Source organism: Myxine glutinosa, chromosome 4 (assembly GCF_964187855.1).
Source record: "Myxine glutinosa chromosome 4, kmMyxGlut1.1, whole genome shotgun sequence".
In the NCBI taxonomy this organism is placed as follows: Eukaryota; Metazoa; Chordata; class Myxini; order Myxiniformes; family Myxinidae; genus Myxine; species Myxine glutinosa.
The window spans coordinates 31,007,541-31,025,563 of NC_136264.1; the positions used below are offsets into that span (position 1 = coordinate 31,007,541).

General features: G+C 45.5%; 1 protein-coding gene across 1 annotated transcript in view; it reads right to left on the bottom strand.

The window, feature by feature from the left end:
• The window catches only part of LOC137425829 (protein dispatched homolog 3), a 348,370-nt gene that overhangs the window by 183,692 nt on the left and 146,655 nt on the right, over positions 1 to 18,023 (bottom strand). The window contains exon 4 of the mRNA XM_078775594.1: positions 15,786 to 15,947. Within this exon, the coding sequence (XP_078631720.1) occupies positions 15,786 to 15,947 (162 nt within the window). The remainder of the gene's footprint in view (positions 1 to 15,785; positions 15,948 to 18,023) is intronic.

An 18,023-nucleotide genomic window follows, 5' to 3' on the forward strand; every position in this document is an offset into this window, starting at 1 on the left:
GAACCCTGGTTAAAGATTACTTTTCTGATCTGTATTGTATGAAAGACATTGATGACGAAATGGTGCATTCTTTAACCGCATCCTTGCCCACCTTGTCAGCTACTGCACGTCAAGAGCTGGACAGAGAAATAACTATGAAGGAACTGTTTGTTGCACTACAAGCCTTGCCGAATGGAAAAGCCTCTGGCTTGGATGGACTCCCCGTAGAGTTCTACGAAGCTTTCTGGGACCTCGTTGGGACGGAACTGTTGGAAATATTTTCTGACAGTTTACGACTCAACCAACTGCCACTCAGCTGCCGTAGAGCAGGAGGATCGTAGGGCAGATGCCGTAGAGCTTGGGTTGCCCTAATACCCAAGAAGGGAGATCTGCATCGGGTGGAAAATTGGCGTCCAATATCCTTACTATGCGCAGATTATAAAATATTTTCCAAGGCTCTCACCAACTGGCTCAGAGTCGTGTTTGGGGAGATCATACACCCAGATCAATCTTACTGTGTCCCTAAAAGGTCAATTCACGACAGTATCTTTATTGTGTGTGACATGATTGATATCTGTTCTCTCAAGCAAAGAAATGTTGGTCTGGCGTTCCTCGATCAAGAAAAGGCCTTCGATGCTATTGATCACTTTTATCTTTTCTCTGTTTTACGGGGGTTTGGTTTTGGAGAAATTTTTTATCTCTCACGTACAGCTACTGTATAATAACACTTTTAGTTTACTAAAAGTTAACAACATTTTATGTCAGCCTTTCCCGGCTAGTAGAGGCATTCGTCGAGGTTGCCCTCTTTCCGGCCTCCTGTACTCCCTAGCGATTGAGCCTTTGCTCGTTCGATTGCGTGCACGTCTTCTCGGTTTCGTTCCTCAACAAACTGCGAACCCGTTCAAGGTGATTGCTTATGCAGACGATCTTTGTGCAATCGTTCACTCAGATGAGGACGTCTTGGCCTGGGTCCAATGCATCCATGAATTCAGTTTGGCAAGTTCGGCAAAAGTGAATTGGAAAAAGAGCAGAGCTCTACCTTGGTCCGCAAAATGGCGCCACTCCTCCGACTCTACCCGAGCAACTCAAATGGGCAAGGGATGGAGTTCTTTACCTTGGTGTCTTTCCTGGTACCGAAAACTTCATTTTGAGAAACTGGGAATTTCTCATGATTAAAACTGAGAGGCGGCTGCTAAAATGGAAGGGCTTACTCTGTCAACTCTCCTATCGGGGCCGAACCCTCGTTATAAATAATCTCGCAGCATCAATGCTTTGGCACGTTTTTATGGCACTGCAGCCCCTGGCTTTTATTCTTAAAAAACTGCAATCTATTTTTATTGACTTCTTCTGGGGGGTGGGGGTGGGAGCACTGGCTCAAACCTGGTGCGTTAAACCTACCTGTTGCTGAAGGAGGACAGGGCCTGATCGCCATTACCAGTAAAGTGATGGCTTTTCGCCTCCTGTCGCTTCGTCGACTGCTGTACACGGACGTCTCGTGGAAGGCATTGGCTCACTGCCTGCTTCGACAGGCAGGGAAACTCGGCTACGATTAGGAGCTGTTCCTTCTTGGCATCAAGAAAGTCGATACGGCATCAGTCCCCCTGTTCTACAGGAGTGTGCTTGAGGCATGGCAGGTGGTTACCGTTTGCCGTGATAACCCTAACTACTCCCTTGAAATGTTTTTAAACGAGCCAATCTTTTTAAACCCCATTTTTGAAGGGGTCTGCAGTGATCGTACCTTTATTCAAAAGTTTATTGATGTTGGATGCACCAAGGTTGAAGATTTTAGAACCCCTTCTCCTTACAAGTGGAAACCAGCTGCTGACGTTGCTGTGGCCACTGGAGTTAGGTCCATTCGAGTCATTGGGAGAATATTTTCTGTGATTCTGCACTTTTTCAAGCAAACCAAGCTAAAATGGGCTCCACAGGTGGAAGCTGGCCCTCTCTTATCCCAACGCCCCTTTCCAGAGCTTTTACTTCATTTTCGGGGTTTCACCTCCTTTAATCCTTTAAATTGATGGGGAAATCCTCTGTTTATGGTATGTGTGTCAAACCCCTTGTTCCTGATAGACCTGCAGAACCACAAGGTTCTCCACAAGGAGGAGAATGCTCCAAACTACTCATTCCACTCCGATCAACTGGCTTAGGTACAAGGTACCGGTCGCCAAACGCTCCGGAGACTTGCAGTGGCGATTGGCACATCACATTTTACCCTCAAACGTTTTGATACACCGAATGTGTCCACATGTTTTCGAAAAGTGCCCTTTTTGTGATGCCCAGGAAACTCTTTTTCATGCCTTTGTTGGATGCCCAAGATTGACACCACTTTTTACTGTTTTATCGCATGTCATCCAAGGGTTGGGGTTGGTTTTTACACATTGTGTTTTTATATTTGGTTTTAGTATTAAACCCAGATGTAGGCATGAATGTTTTTTAGCCAACTTTTTAATTTCTGAGGCAAAACTTGCTATATATGTGTCCAGGAAGAGGAAAATCCGGAACAGTGTTGTTCCAGTGGATGACGCTGTAGTCTTTCTTAGGTCCTTGGTGTCGTCTCGGGTGAACCTAGAATTGTCTTTTGATAACTGTGAAGACTTCCAGAAACGATGGTGTGTACGGCGTTCCTTGTGCAGTTTAACTGACGGAGTCCTTACAGTAAACTTGTAAATATAGCATTGCTCTCTTATTTGGTTTAATGTGAAATGTTTCAAAACTGTACTTTTTTATGACTGTATATATCAACTTTATTTGCTGTCTGTTTTTATTTGTAACCATGATTTTTTTTTTTCTAACTGTCTGTATTTGTAGAAATGATCTCATGACCTGTAATTATTTATTTTTTTACCTGTCTGCATTGGTGGAAAAGGTTTGTCCTTCAATGAAAAGGAATGAAATCTCTCAATCTATATATCTATCTCTATCTCTTTCTCTTTCTCTTTCTCTCTCTCTCTCTCTCTCTCTCTCTCTCTCCCATTGAAACTTTCATTAACATTTGCTATAATTAACACGGACAATTATGACCACATCTTCATGCTAGTTAGCAATTCCAATTGTTCCTTTCCTGGCAAAGCAATCAGTACATGCAGTTGAAACAAATTATTTTGGTGACGAGTGTAAAAAAGAAAAAAGAAGAAGAGCAAAAGATAATTGCTAAAAAAAACAATCATTTTGCTCATTTAATTTCATGTGGAAATAATCAGTTGAAACAAGCCTTCTGTGACATGTTATAGAGGTTAAAAAACAACTTCAGAATTTGGCTGAGAGGGGTTTGGTTTGCCTCCTTTGTATGGGAACCTCTGCACGGTGTTGAAGCGTCTGTGACAGAGCTCTGGTGCGATCAAATGAAATACAAATTTACGTGTCATTCCTCATAATGAAATGTAAAGTTCGGGAAAGATCCAGGAAAGGAAAAGCGTTTTTAGGCTGACACGCTTACGGATGAGATGCCAATTCTAATGCTATTGGCTTGAGTTTAATTTGGTGGGTTTGGAGGAAAGCAGCTCACACTCGCAGCAAATTATGATAGGTTAATCGACCGGAAGGCTTTTGTGAGGCAATGGCTATAGAAAAAGACATCACTTGCATGCCCAATTGGATGTGGATATTCTCTCGCCTTGTCACCTCAAATCGGTACCAAAGCCAGCAGTTAACCCAACAAAGGTGTTTGCTTTGCCAGGCCACTTTGCTTATAGGATTGTGGTGGTGTGCAGAACGAAAGCAAGAAAGGAAACCCTTATACAAATGCCTCACAAATTTCCCATGGGAAATACCTCCTTGAGATTTACACAAAAAAAAAAATTTTCTTGAGATTTTTCCTGAAATTCCCTGTAGCATCCATTTTCTTTATCCCGTGTGCCCCGCCCCAGCCCTCTCTCTTCAGCAGATATCCCAATGTCCCTGTTCCCTACTGTTCTGTTCTTTCTGGCTGGAAAGGGTGGAAATGCGAATGGTTCGGTGGATGTGCGGAGTATCGTTGAGAGAGAGGAAGACAAATGATGAATTGTGAAAGATGATGGGAATAGAGCCTGTGATTGATGCTGTGAAGAGGAACAGGTTGAGATGGTTTGGTCATGTGTTGAGGAAGGATGAAAGTGACTGGTTGAGAAGAGTGATGGAAATGAATGTGGAAGGAAGTAGAGGATGGGGAAGACCGAGAAAGACTTGGCTAAAGATGGTGGAAGAAGAAATGTGGGCAAGGGGGTTAACAAGGGGAGATGCAGAAAATAGGGCAAAATGGAGAAGATTGTCATGGGGACCGCAAGGCTAACCCCGCTTTAGCAGGGAAAATGGCCTTAAAATGCATGTTGTTGTTGTTTGTCCTGTTCCCTACTGTTGTGCCTCCCTCTCTCTCTCCCCCTCTCATCTCCCGCTCCCTTTATTGTATGTTCTAGGTGTTAGCTCTTATACGAGCCTCAACTAAGTATACAAAAACAAAAAAAAGTCCAGGCAAAAGTTGGGGTGGGGTAGACCCTGGTTCCACCGAGGCTCCATCCACGAAACTGCACCAACTACGTCCTCCTTGTAGCATTTGTCATCATGCAATGCCCTATGCACAAGCCCCACCCCCCACCCTCACTGATATACATTACAATAGAGGCCATCAATGTCCCAAAAATCATTGTGAAGAAGCATTGAGTTCAAGATAAGTCCTAGTTTCGGCATGCAAGGACAGTGAAGATGACCTTCTGGTCCTGGCAAGTAGTGGTGTATTGAAAGTTCGATGGCATTGTTGAACCAACCAACTTAAGTTCCAAAGTTGTAAAAATATATATTCGGAAACAGCAATTATTTGTGTTTTTCCTCTTATTATTTTGGCTTTCATCAACATGAAAATGTGTTGCGTTATCAAAAGAGAACACAACCCTGTGCCGTGTTATATTATCTTCTCCCAGCACTAAAATGGGTTATGAGTAGGATGATACGATGACAGAAAGACAAGATTTACATGATGACATTTCACATTCATAATTTGGAACGAATACAAAGGAAGGACTGTTGAAAACATTTCAGGAGAATGCCAGATTAGCAAAGGCCCGAAACAAACCATGTCTGAGAAAATTATCGTGGAAGTGGGAAGGCCGAGAAAGAGTGTGGGGAGTAATTATAGGAGAGAGACAATCCTTCACAGAGTCTGGTGGCACAATGGAAACTAGGGCACGCTTCCGACATGTTGTCGTGTGCAATTTATTGAGAGTTTTCAGGTTTGTTGAAGGTGCTAATTTTGTGAGTGGACTTTGGCATGTGCAATGACAAGAATCATAGACAGAAATGTCTTCGCCTCATCAAATTAGATCAGTTGTGTTTTTAAAAAGCAGTTGAGATTGTCATTACAGGTGTTGGATCATCTGCAGTCAATTATGAGTTTGCCTGACCGGCAGTAACATTTTGGTTGGGCATGACTATACCGCTGATGCAGTGCCCCCTGTTGCATAGGGCAGAATTTAATTGGGCAAAAACTCACAACCCTTCGTTTTCAGCCAGCTACCCAATGTATCCTGCACCTATTGTTATGTCGGGGGGTAAAGGAATATCTAGAGCCAGGTAGATCTGTATAGGTAGGTATTCGACTGTCGCGATAGGGAATCTACATTGTAATAAGTTCTGTGTTTTTAGGTGGGTTGTCAGGATAAGAGTATACCTGTGAACATACAAGGATGTTCGGGTGTTAAGTAGTTGTAGGGACTAAGATAAACCCCTGTGTGGCCGACCTGGTAATCATTCCTTTGTCCCTTATGGCAACACACTCCTATAAACACATATAGGTCCTTAGTGCGCAACAGGAATTAAATTCCCTTCCCTTATAAAGACTGTGGAAGACAAGCAGGCAAGGGCCACATACAACACTGGCGTGGGCGTCAGACATCGAACAATGCTGGGAGCCACGCCCAGAAGGACTGTTGATTGGCCAGGGGGAGGGGCAAGCAACACCACAGTGCGGGAGGAACTCGGCCAATGACAGGGCACCAGCGAAAGAGAACATTGGAGAAGATTCAACACAAGGTTATATAAGGGAGCGCTGCATGACATTTTGTCTCTCTTTCTCTTGGCTCTTGATGCTGCACGACATCTCTGTGCTCTTTGTCTCTCTTCACGCTGGACCTCGTGTTGGAGATCGGCCCCTTCGGGTTGGAGATTGGCTTTGTGTGGGGATCGCTGGCCCGACGTTGGTTCCTTGTGGACGTGGTGCATCGGTGCTAGGAGCGAGGGACCTCGTGGCGTGCCACGGAGCGAGTCGCATCGGGGCCTGGCGAAGCGTGGAAGCGAGCCGACGAAGGGTTTCTTCGCGCCGGAGCTTGGAGCCGCGTTTGGACGGTGGACAAGACTACAGACAGATAAGGATGCACAACATTTTTCCATACATAACGAACGTTTTAATTTCCTTAATTCATTTTCCCTTGTGTCGTATCCAAAATCTGTGTGTGGGGACGTCCCGATTAGGACATTTATTACCGGAGCGTATTTTCCTGTCCCACTATCCTTGTGAATAAATCCTTGTTTTATTTTCTGTATATACCTGAACGCAGTTTTTCGTGTGGTGCATTTAATTTGCAGCGGCATTGGAGACGCCCCGAGAACAGGTAAGACTGCAGGGGTCTCGCGCCACCCCTCCATCCCACGCAATTTTGTATAGCTTTCTGTCTTTGAGTCTGCCATTGAGTTTTCGCCTCAAGAGCTAAGGCCTTCGCAATCGGCTTCCGTGACCGTCTGATTTTTATCAAAGGCGGCCACACGACAAATTGGTAGTCAGGAGCGGGATTTGAACCCTATGACAAAATGGTGTCAAGAGTGCGGATCTGGGCCAGTCGGACAATTTTTTTTGTCCACGGCTATGATCGACACGGTCGGGCATACATCGCGCCCGGCATTCGGACGTAAAATTTTCATAGTCGAGGCGTAGAAATTTGCATAGTCGATTGGGCATACGAAGCGCGATATCGCGTCTTCGGAAAATTTAAATTTTGTTTCTGAGGTGAAAATAAATACGCGCACAGGAAACAACCTCCTTCAAAGCGGATGTCGCAGGTCGGTGAAATGGAGGTGCGTAGCGAGGCTTCTGTAAGTTCAGAAGGTGAGCCGGAGGTAGGGGAATTGGAGGTTGGTCTTGGAATCTCCCCCGTCCCGAGCACCAACCCATCCCCCTCCAATTGTCGGGAACAATTGAAACGACCCCTATAACCGACCAGATTTTGGATTGATTATTTAGGGAGATTAAGGCTCAGAATGAGCAAATGAATGACAAAATGGATGGATTCAGTAAGCAGATGGGAGAAATGAACAATAACATGAAGGGAATGAAAGGGGAATTGAAGGGAGACATGAAGGGATTGGAAAACAAAATTAATGCACAGGGTGAACAGATCAAAAAAATGAGTGATAGTTTGAAGGAACAAACGAATGAATTGAGGGAAGGACAAAAGAATGGTGCCGATGGGGCCCAGGAGAAGCCAAGGGTGGCAGAATTTGAATCGGAACGGGGGGAAGCCAAATTGGGAATTGCACCGGGAATGGCAATTGAAAAATATGGAGAAGTTAGGGAAGGAAATAGGGAATGTGAAAATTGTAATGGGGAATGTTTCCCACATCATGACCTGGAGGTTTATCGGGGCCGGGTGGATACCCCAACACATCAATAGGGGGATGGATTTGAATCCTTGCTGTGCCAGGTCGGTGGTTCAGAGCAAGAGGGTTAACATTATTGGGGGTCCGTGTGGTGGAGCCGGACCAGGTATTTATTGATCAAGGCCTTTGGGGGCCAGAACTGATTGGGAATGTGAATGATGAGAATGATGTGACAGCGGCTGGGGACCTGGGACAGTCCCATGGAGGACAAGTTTGATCAGGGCCAAAGGAGTTTGGGGGAGGATGTATGTCGGTCCGAGGAGGCGGTTGAGGTGACCGAGGGGACCCTCACCGTGCACATCGATTGGGTAACAGAGGCTCAGAAATTGCAGAACCAGTTGGGGGTGTGTGTTGGCTCCGGGCTGAATTTGGACATTGGAGGATCGGGAGAAAGAGCCTCGGGAAATTTGGTCCCCATAGGGAATTTGGAACAGCTGCAGGGAGGGGCAGAACAACCTGTGGTAGGAGTTGTTACCTGTAGCTGTGGTTTTTGGACACTTGGGGCCAAAATTCTTAAAAGGAAATCTAAAATAAAATTAAAATGGGAATTTGATTTGGAGCAGCCATGGAGGGTGTTGGTCCCCAGGCTGTGGAATGTGGACCAGGAGAGGTCATTGGGGATGGCCTCGGGCAAAAGTTGCCCCTTTTGAAATTTGGTGATGCCAGCCAGCTGGGGGGCTGTGCTGGCAAGATTTGGACGTGGGGTCCAGCCATGGGTGTCGTGGTACGACCTGGGCCCCACGGGGGTCTGGTGGAGTGTGGCGTCCCTTGTCCATCGGGGCGTAGCCCGAGTGAGTGGCTCGGGCCGGCGGGGTCACCGGACCCTGGTGGGGGTTAAGACCTCCAGGGGGTCCGAGGTGGTTTCTCAAGCCTGGGATGGCATTTATTGAGGACCACTAGGGGGAGGTGTTGTGGGTCATGCTTTGGGGGTGGTCTCGCGGACGGCCAACTTGGGCCTGATGTGGTGACCACCCGGGCATGCGGCATGACACCCTCTCCCTGCAACTCTGGGACAGCCAGCATGTGGTGACCTGCCATGCTGTCATGCCAGGGTCCGGTTGGTCTATGGACGTGGGTCGAACCGAATGGACAGGGATGGACATAGCCTGCCGGACAACCATTGGAGCATCTGTGGAACGTGATGGTGTGAGAGTGACCTTCCACAGATTTCTGTTATGATTTATGGACTCACGGTTTGGGAAGAGAGCCATGGGAATGTGATCGGGAATTTGTAACGGGCCAAGCATATGGGCCATGCTCGGCTGGCATGTGTGTGGCAAAGCATCTTTCTTTGGTGAGTTTAGTAAAATGTGAAAAATGTTTGGCATGGGTAATCTGAGCGTTAGATGCAAATTTAAGGGTGAATTTTGAAATGGCATGGTGGATACTGAGAGCAGTGGCACCATTATTGATCCAGGTGTGTAGACCAAAGTGTTGGAAGCTGTGATAAAATTGATAGGTTGGCAGGACACAGCTTTCAACTGGTTGCGGGGGCGATTGCGCCGATATTTGGGACGCGGAGTTATGGGGATGTAGTTGTGTAGTCTGAGGGTCAATGTGGTGCTGTGCGGGTCCGAGGTGTGTGGACCATGTCTTCTGGTGTGTCTCCTGGTGGAGCATGGCTGTCGACTGGACCATGGTGTGGTCAAATGTGGGTGGGCACTGGGGGGCTGCAGTTCTGTGGACTGGGGGACGAGGGCGGCGTAGGTGAAGTGAGGGGAATGCCACGCACTGTGACCGTCTCCCCCAGGGCCGAGGTTGTGCGTGCAGTAGTGGTCGTTGGCAGCAGGTGCTCACCACATTGGCCAGCTGGGTCTAGTGCAGCTGTGTTCCTCCCAGGGGGGCCGAAGGATGGATGGTGGGTCGCACCCTTGTGGACACTCATGGGCCATGTTGGCGTTTCGGCTGCTCACCTTGTCACGATGACCCTTGCACAGTAGAGGTGCGGAGCTGTCGTGGCCACAGGGTAGTTGTGTAGTGATAATCACCGTTGGATGCGGACCCACATACCTGCCAGTATAGTGGGGAGAAAAGTGAAATTTGGAAAATTTGATTGGTCCAATGAGAAATTTCGGGATTTTATGGGTGGATGGCACTTTTGGACCTGACCAAACGGTAATTACCTGCACATCAAGGTAAAGGTAAGGCCTTGATGTTTACTGGTCCAGGCTTCAGGACATGCTTATGGAAATTTTGGGACATGTAATTTGGAGTTGGGAGGTGGGTGCGAGTGATGACATGGCCGGTGAGGGGGAATGGAATGTGTGCCACAGAGTCTTGTGGGTGGCGTGTGTTTTGGTGTGGTGGTTATGTGTTTTTATCTGGTCGTGGAGAATGGAAACTGAGAATGAGTGGTGATTATTGTGTTTTGGAAATGTAATGGTAAAATGTGAACCGGGGATTTCACATGAGGCAGGCCATGGCAACTCTTTTGTAACATCTTTTTGGTACCATCTTCTCTGGAATGTGTTGAGAATGGAATGGCAGCAGGGGAGGAAATGTGTTTTGGGATCTTGTGGGTGGGGAAGGTGTGTGTGTCCGCAGGTACAGATCAAGCTCTGAGGAGCGATGCCTGCGGCCCCCCTCTGCGGCAATTACCCCTGGCAGCCAGTGGTATCTGGAAATTGGAGCTCGTCGGTGGAGGGTCTGGTTGGGCGCCGTGGTGTAAAGGAGACTCCCGGCAACCCGTGTAGCTGCGCTGAAGCAGGAGGCAACGGAGCCTGGTGTGTGGAGACCCTCACCGGCGAGGTAACGGCGAAAAGGGCTGTTCGGCTGTCACGGGGCCAAGAGGTAAAGGGGGGGGGGGGCAATGAACTTGTGAGTCGGTTGACTTGTTTTTGGGACTGCCGGCACCATAGCCTGGAGCGCCCCCACCATCTTACTTGTGCGGTACCTCCCCGCTGCCTAGTTGAGAAATGCACACACGAATGACATCAATGCCATGGTCCTGCAGGGGGATGAAATAAGTGCTTGAAATGATTTTGAGTGTAATGAGTTTTGGAATGAGTATGAATGGTTAAGGGGTTTGTGTTGCATGAATGAGGGCGAAATCCACCGAGCCATGTCACTCACCTGTAACACCTGGACAGGGCCCGCGGAAATTTAGGGGTGCATTGGGATGGCCCCGCAGGTAAGGTTGCGTCTTGTGGCATCCACCGGGGGACGCGGTCTGTCGACTGGGGTTGTACAAACGTTTTATAGAGTTCTGAATTTTTGTAAGTTTGGTTACGTTTTGTGGTTAAGGTAGGATTTTTGAGTGTTTGTTTGTTTCCTCCGACCACAGGAGTCACGAATTCTAATGAAATGTACATATTTGATTGCATGATTGTTAAGGGAATTAGCATGTTAAGGAGAATAGGTAGGAAGTCCGGCTCACTTCCCACAGCCCTCCTGATTTATTTCATAGGTTAATTAAGTATGAGACAGTAAGTGTTAAGACTGGAATGGTAGCACATGCAGTGAACCTAGCAAGAGCTATGGTTCCAGGGGGGGGGGGGGGGAGGGCTGTGTTATATCGGGGGGTAAAGGAATATCTAGAGCCAGGTAGATCTGTATAGGTAGGTATTCGACTGTCGCGATAGGGAATCTACCTTGTAATAAGTTCTGTGTTTTTAGGTGGTTTGTCGGGATAAGAGTATACTTGTGAACAGACGAGGATGTTTGGGTGTTAAGTAGTTGTAGAGACTAAGATAAACCCCTGTGTGTCCGACCTGGTAATCATTCCTTTGTCCCTTATGGCAACGCACTCCTATAAACATTTAGATAGGTTCTTAGTGCACAACAGTAATTAAATTCCCTTACCTTACAAAGACTGTGGAAGACAAGCAGGCAAGGGCCACGTACAACACCGACATCGAGCAAGGCTGGGAGCCACGCCCAGGAGGACTGTTGATTGGCCAGGGGGAGGGGCGAGCAACACCACAGTGCGGGAGGCACTCTGCCAATGACAGGGCACCAGCGAAAGAGCACATTGGAGAAGATTCGACGCAAGGTTATATAAGGGTGCGCTGCACGACATTTTGTCTCTCTTTCTCTTGGCTCTTGGCGCTGCACGACCTCTCTGTGCTCTTCGTCTCTCTTCGCGCTGGACCTCGTGTTGGAGATCGGCCCCTTCGGGTTGGAGATTGGCTTTGTGTGGGGATTGCTGGCCCGGCGTTGGTTCCTTGTGGACGTGGTGCATCGGTGCTAGGAGCGAGGGACCTCGTGGCGTGCCATGGAGCGAGTCGCATCGGGGCCTGGCAAAGCGTGCGAGCGAGCGGACGAAGGGTTTCTTCGTGCCGGAGCTTGGAGCCGCGTTTGGACGGTGGACAAGACTACAGACAGATAAGGACGCACCACATTTCCCCGTGCATAACGAACGTTTTATTTTCCTTAATTCATTTTCCCTTGTGTCGTATGCGAAATCTGTGTGTGGGGACATCCCAATTAGGACATTTATTACCGGCGCGTATTTTCCTGTCCCGCTATCCTTGTGAATTAATCCTTGTTTTATTTTCTGTATATACCTGAACGCAGTTTTCCGTGTGGTTTATTTAATTTGCAGCGGCATTGGAGACACCCCGAGAACAGGTAAGACTGCAGGGGTCTCGCGCCACCCCTCCATCCCGCGCAATTTTGTATAGCTTTCTGTCTTTGAGTCCACCATTGAGTTTTCGCCTCAAGAGCTAAGGCCTTCGCAATCGGCTTCCGTGACCGTCTGATTTTTATCAAAGGCGGCCACACGACACTATTTTTCAAATGCTCGGAGTAAACATTCCCAATGTCATTTGCTCTGACATGTACTACAGCCTACTTCTTCCTGCCATAATGTCCTTCAATTAAATCCAGCAGATGGGTGCCTGGCTTAACGTCCATCTGAGTGCCAGATCACTTTGCATTGCAAAGCCCATCTGTGATGCACCGACTGATCCGACAGTTTATGACCAGGCCAGGAATCAACATCAGACTAGATACGGTAATTCAAAGGGAAGTATGCTACATATACTGTATGTACCCTACTCGTGTCGGAACAATTTCCAAGTAAAATGAGGAAGCATCTAAAAATGCAAAGCCCGCCCGGGTCTGTTTGTATTGAGACGTCTTCTTCTTCTTCTTTATATGCTATTAATAACGAAAACAGTTTTTTTTTTAATACAAAATGAAAATTGATAACTGTATGCAACCATGGCCTTTGTTTGAGCTTTAGATCTAAAAAAAATTAATCAGCTTCTAGCTTTTGATTGGTGAACCAATTCTGTGACCCCAATATGCAAATTCTTAAAATTTCAGGCCAATTGGAAAAAAATTGATGATTTTATGCAACCTTAACCTTTGACCTTTTGATCTAAAAATAACAATCGACTCCTACCCTTTTGATCGGTGAACAAATTCAGTAACCCGACATACAAATTCTTTAGATTTCATGGCAATCGTGTGAAAATTGGTGGTTTATGCAACCTTCACCTTTGACCTTTTGATAAAAAAAACTAATTGGCTTGCAGCTTTTGATTGGTGAACCAATTCAGTGACCCAATATGCAAATTCTTTAAATTTGCAGGTCAATCGGGTGAAAATTGACTATTTTACGCAACCTTGACCTTTGACATTTTGATCTAAAAAAACAACAACAATCGCCTTGTAGCTTTTCATTGGTGAACCAATTCAGTGATCCAATATGCAAATTCTTAAAATTTCAGGTGAATTCGATGAAAAATGACGATTTTATGTGACGCTGACCTTTGACTTTTTGAGCAAATTATTAATTTGCCTTCTCCGTATTATCATAATAAAGTTTGGTGAAAATTTGAGGACAATAGCTCAAATGGTAAAAACAAGTTATGGCCCAGACAGACACACAGACAGACAGACACACAGATACCCCGACAGACACACAGAAGTGATGACAAAACCCCGTCTCATGCTGTGCAAGGGACGGGCTGAATCTACTAAAATAATGAATGAATGAATCTTCCCATACCCCTCTGAAGCAATTAAGGTGCTGACCACAAGGTCATGAATGTTTCATGGCTGAGAATGCACACAGGACATATCACTACTCCATCGCAGACTGCTGCTGAAGCCAAAGTTTCACAGACTGCTCGCAGACTGCAGCCCCCAGGTTGGGAAGGAGTTTACAATTTTGCCAGCGAACTGTCACACAATAACCTTCTATTTTCAAACATCGGGGCAATACCCCGGGCACTCACCTGGTAGAATAAACAGTACACTGCACTAACTAAGGGTATTTAAACCAATTTCAATGGTTTCTAGAACACAGGGCAGGAATGTAGAATCATACTAACATAATCATTAAACTTTAAACAAACAAACAAAAAAATACCTATTTTGGGGGGCATCCCCCACCTCCCCCAACCATACCTCCTCAGACCCCAATTTTTCTAATGCCTTGAACAAACTTTGATACATCACGTGTGGTGAAGGTTGTGGTGAAGTTTCATCGAAATAGTGTGTGTAGCTTCAGAGGAAAAAGCAAATTCCTATTTTTGGGGGTCAAACCTGGATCCACTATGACCCCGGTAAACCCGGTTTTTTAATACCGTGAGCAAACTTTAGTCATAACACAACAAATATCATTTGTGCCAAGTTTGGTCACAATCCCTTCAGCGGTTTCGGAGAAGAAGTTGCAAGTGTTTACGGACGGACGGACGGACAGACAGACAGACAGACAGACGGACGGACGACGCGCCATCGCATAAGCTCCCCTGAACTTTGTTCCAGGTGAGCTAAAAAACGATTATGGAATATACAATATGCAGAAGCAAATGCTAGTAGATGGGACAGACAGGAAGAGTTGATCATTCCCAAAAGTTCACAAAATGAGGATTTTAGTACTCTCCTGTTACATTTCTACCGACTGGTATCTCTACCACTGTGGTGATCATTACTCTGTTCACCAATAGCAATGTCATTCCTATCATCCAAAATTGCTTTATCTGACATTCCTGGTGAAGGACACCATGCATGGTGGAATTTAATCTGAACTGCGGTGAAATCAGTCAACTGCTTCAAGCTCAATCAACTGCAAGAAGACAGAGGGCCATGAAATGACAAACAATCTGCACAAATGCTAAAGCCATGCATTGCATATTCAAAATCATCGTTATTAACATCACGGGCGTTATTAATTTTGCTCAAAACTGTGCAGGCCTAAATATCTCATTAAGCAAGTGGAAAGTCTGCCGAAGGTAGCAGAAAGGGCAGACAATTAGCTGCAAGGAGCTTCTTGAAAGAGCTAATTACTTTTTGGAAAAAAATAAATGAAACATTTTCCTTTCCAAAGCATTTTTTTTTGTCATTACCTGACGTCTATGTGATGCGAGAATGGTGGGGGAGGCGATAAGGTTAATTGTTGTTGCAGTGAAGATTACGAGCGGTGTTTGTGAGAGGTCAGTGGAAAGGAGCGGTGTTAACTGCCAGCATTTCTTAAGTGCAAGAAAGTCGGGTTCCGGTTTGGCCCTCCCAGCAAATTATAGACCAGTCGATGGCCTCGGTCACACATGCAGAAGGCTTAGTCAGGATGGCGAGAGAAGGGCCACTGAATAATAGCAAACTGGTCAGGTCAGTCTTTTGGGACTGCCACTGGTAACATGTAACCCAGTGTTACCTGCCGCATGGTCGGGCTGTTGGCGACTAAAACGACACCCCTCACTGGCTTTGCTACAGGACTACAGGACCAAACACAACACCTGGCAAAGGGCGGATCAGCTCCAGTAGGGAGCCAAAGGCCTCACAGTAAGGTGATGGTGTCTCCTAAAAAAAACACCCATCCGGTTTGGACCGGTTCAAGTCATACCAAAGACTCTTTTTTTTTCTTTCTTTTTTGTGTACAAGATCGAGGCTCGTGTAAGAGCTAACATTAATCAGAAAAAGACAAACTGACACATAAAACATAAGATAAAGGGAGCGGGAGACAATATGGGGGGAGAGAGGGAAGCACACAAGTAAAACATTTGAGAGCAGGGAGATCGGGATATATGTGGGAGGGAGAGGGCTTGGGGGGAGGAGGCACGGGAAAGGGGGGGGGGGACTTAAAAATGGTACGTGCTGCTGCCTTGTTTGAAAAGGATAGAGCACAGACAATCCCCATCGGTTGGCATCCATGGGGAGGAGGAAATTCCTCACACAGTCTTAAACTATTGTGTAAGAGCTTGAGAATGCTGAATAATCAAACAAAACGTAAGACGCACCCGAGCAAGTATGGCAGGCAATAGCTGGAGAGCTGAGGTTGTCCTGCAGGTTCAAAAGACTCTGTATGTTCGTCTCAGGGCGGAAGAGTAATGGCGGATGGCTGGCGAGGCGGAGACGAAATGAAGCCCAGGACGCCAGAAGCAGAATCAGCACGTAAATTCCTGCGCAAAGTTGCAAGTGCAAGCAATTAGACATCCAATGGAAACCTGCTCAGAAACAACATCATGAGATACTCGGCATGAACATTCCTTCCAATCCCCCAAGTCCACTCCACTCCCTCAAGAGGAGATGCAGACTGCAGAGCAGCAAAATCCTTTAACAATATTAGCCCCTGCATACAGGTTTCATTATCATTTCCAAAATTAGATTCATGTTATTTCCCATTGCAATTGAATTTCATTGTCACACTGCTGCTTGGGTTTTTGTCACATGTTAGATATCGTCACCGGCAAAGCTGTTAGAATGCTTGAAGATTTATCCTTTCAATGACACATTATTTTCACCCCTCTACCACCACTTGAGGCTACAATAACAACAGCTACAGTTTTCAAGTCTAATGTCGAATCTCCTTCCACCAAAAAAAGTCTGGACAGCATCGACAAAGAGACACAAACCAAATCCGAACCCAGCAGTCCTTGAGGCAGCTAGAGCAAGTTTCCTTTACAGTGAGTGATCTGAGGCTCATGGAGGAGCAAGTACATATATCATATGTAGGAAAACATTTCACTTGTGATGTCAATGGTGGAAACCTTCATCAACGTTTCCTACTTACACAAAGGGGTTTGGCCAAAAAAAAAAAAAACTTTAAATAAATATTCGAAAACAGATCAATATTTGACAAATATTGGAAACAAAGATTTTTTAAAATTATATCACTCATTTTAAACAACATGCGAGTCTTGGTAAACGCAGTACGTACTTTATTTAAAAGAAAATATCTCTGTTCCTATTTGGTTCCTTTTGGGGGGTTTTTTTTTTTAATCCACCAAGATTTGGAATCTTAATCTCAAAATGAAAGATGAAGTGTAATTGAGAAAGAATCCTGCATTTAGAAAACATTCCAGTTGTATCTGTTTTGTTGCAGGAGTGATGTTCATTTGCCTTTGTTGGAGGTATCATCTCCCACCTCAACCACCGATACCACCACCAACAGTCTGGCCTTCATGGGCAATGTGCGGAAATCAAATTCTTCACTGCCTGGATTCTTGACTTTACTTTGAGAATGTGGAAGAGCTGATGTAACACTTTTACAACTAGAGAGTTCATAGAACACCATACCCCTCACAGTCTTGAGAAACAAGGGACATGGCAAAGGCCTTTTAAACTAATGCTTATTGGATTTCCGGGCACGATCGATATATCGTATGAGCCACCATTTTGTCTGAATCTCCATATTCCCCAACGCTGAGACTCTGAGAGAGTGAGTAACTATTTTGATTGGTCGAATTGACGTAAAATGGCGTACTACTTTGGCCAAGTACTGTGAATTAACGGAAGGTTTTTGAAAGTGCCAAAATGCGTATTCCACAGTGTTCAAGTATATAATTCAATTGAAATAAAATAAAGACTTTAAAAGCTGCAAAAAAAAAAAATCCCGGAAGTTTACCACTATTAATACAGTATTTTTTTACACCACCGTATTTAACACGTTAAATTAGTTCTTCGTGCCTGTTGTTTGTGTCCTTTATGAGATCCCTAAAAACAGTACGTTTCCTGTTTGGAATGAATTTCTATTTTGCTTGACTGCCAGGTAGGCAGACAGACTAAAAATAATTTTTAAAATCCCACTCGAGTCCGTAGGAAGCGGTTCAGTTTGGCATTTAAAAAATGAAATAGGCAAAGCCTAGTAACGAACAAAACCCATTAGAATTACCCTTTAGAATTACTCTTTAGAACCCTTTAGAATTACTCTTTAGAACCCTTTAGAATTAAATATGGTGGGTTAGAAAGGTTCTTCTTCTTCATTTTAGACAGACGGACGGACATAGCCAAATATTGAAGCAGCTTAACCGCTTAAAAATTACCTCTCCCCTCTGTCCGTATGCGCGCTCAGGACGTGACTCCATACAATTTACCAACTTCAGAGCCAAAGTACTGCTAAACTGCAGGTTCGTGTTATACAATGTTCAAAAAGAGACAATAACATAATACAATAACATAACATAACAATAAAGAGACAATAAAAAGAGAATAACAACAGCTACTGTTTTCAAGTCGAATGTCGAATCTCCTTCCAC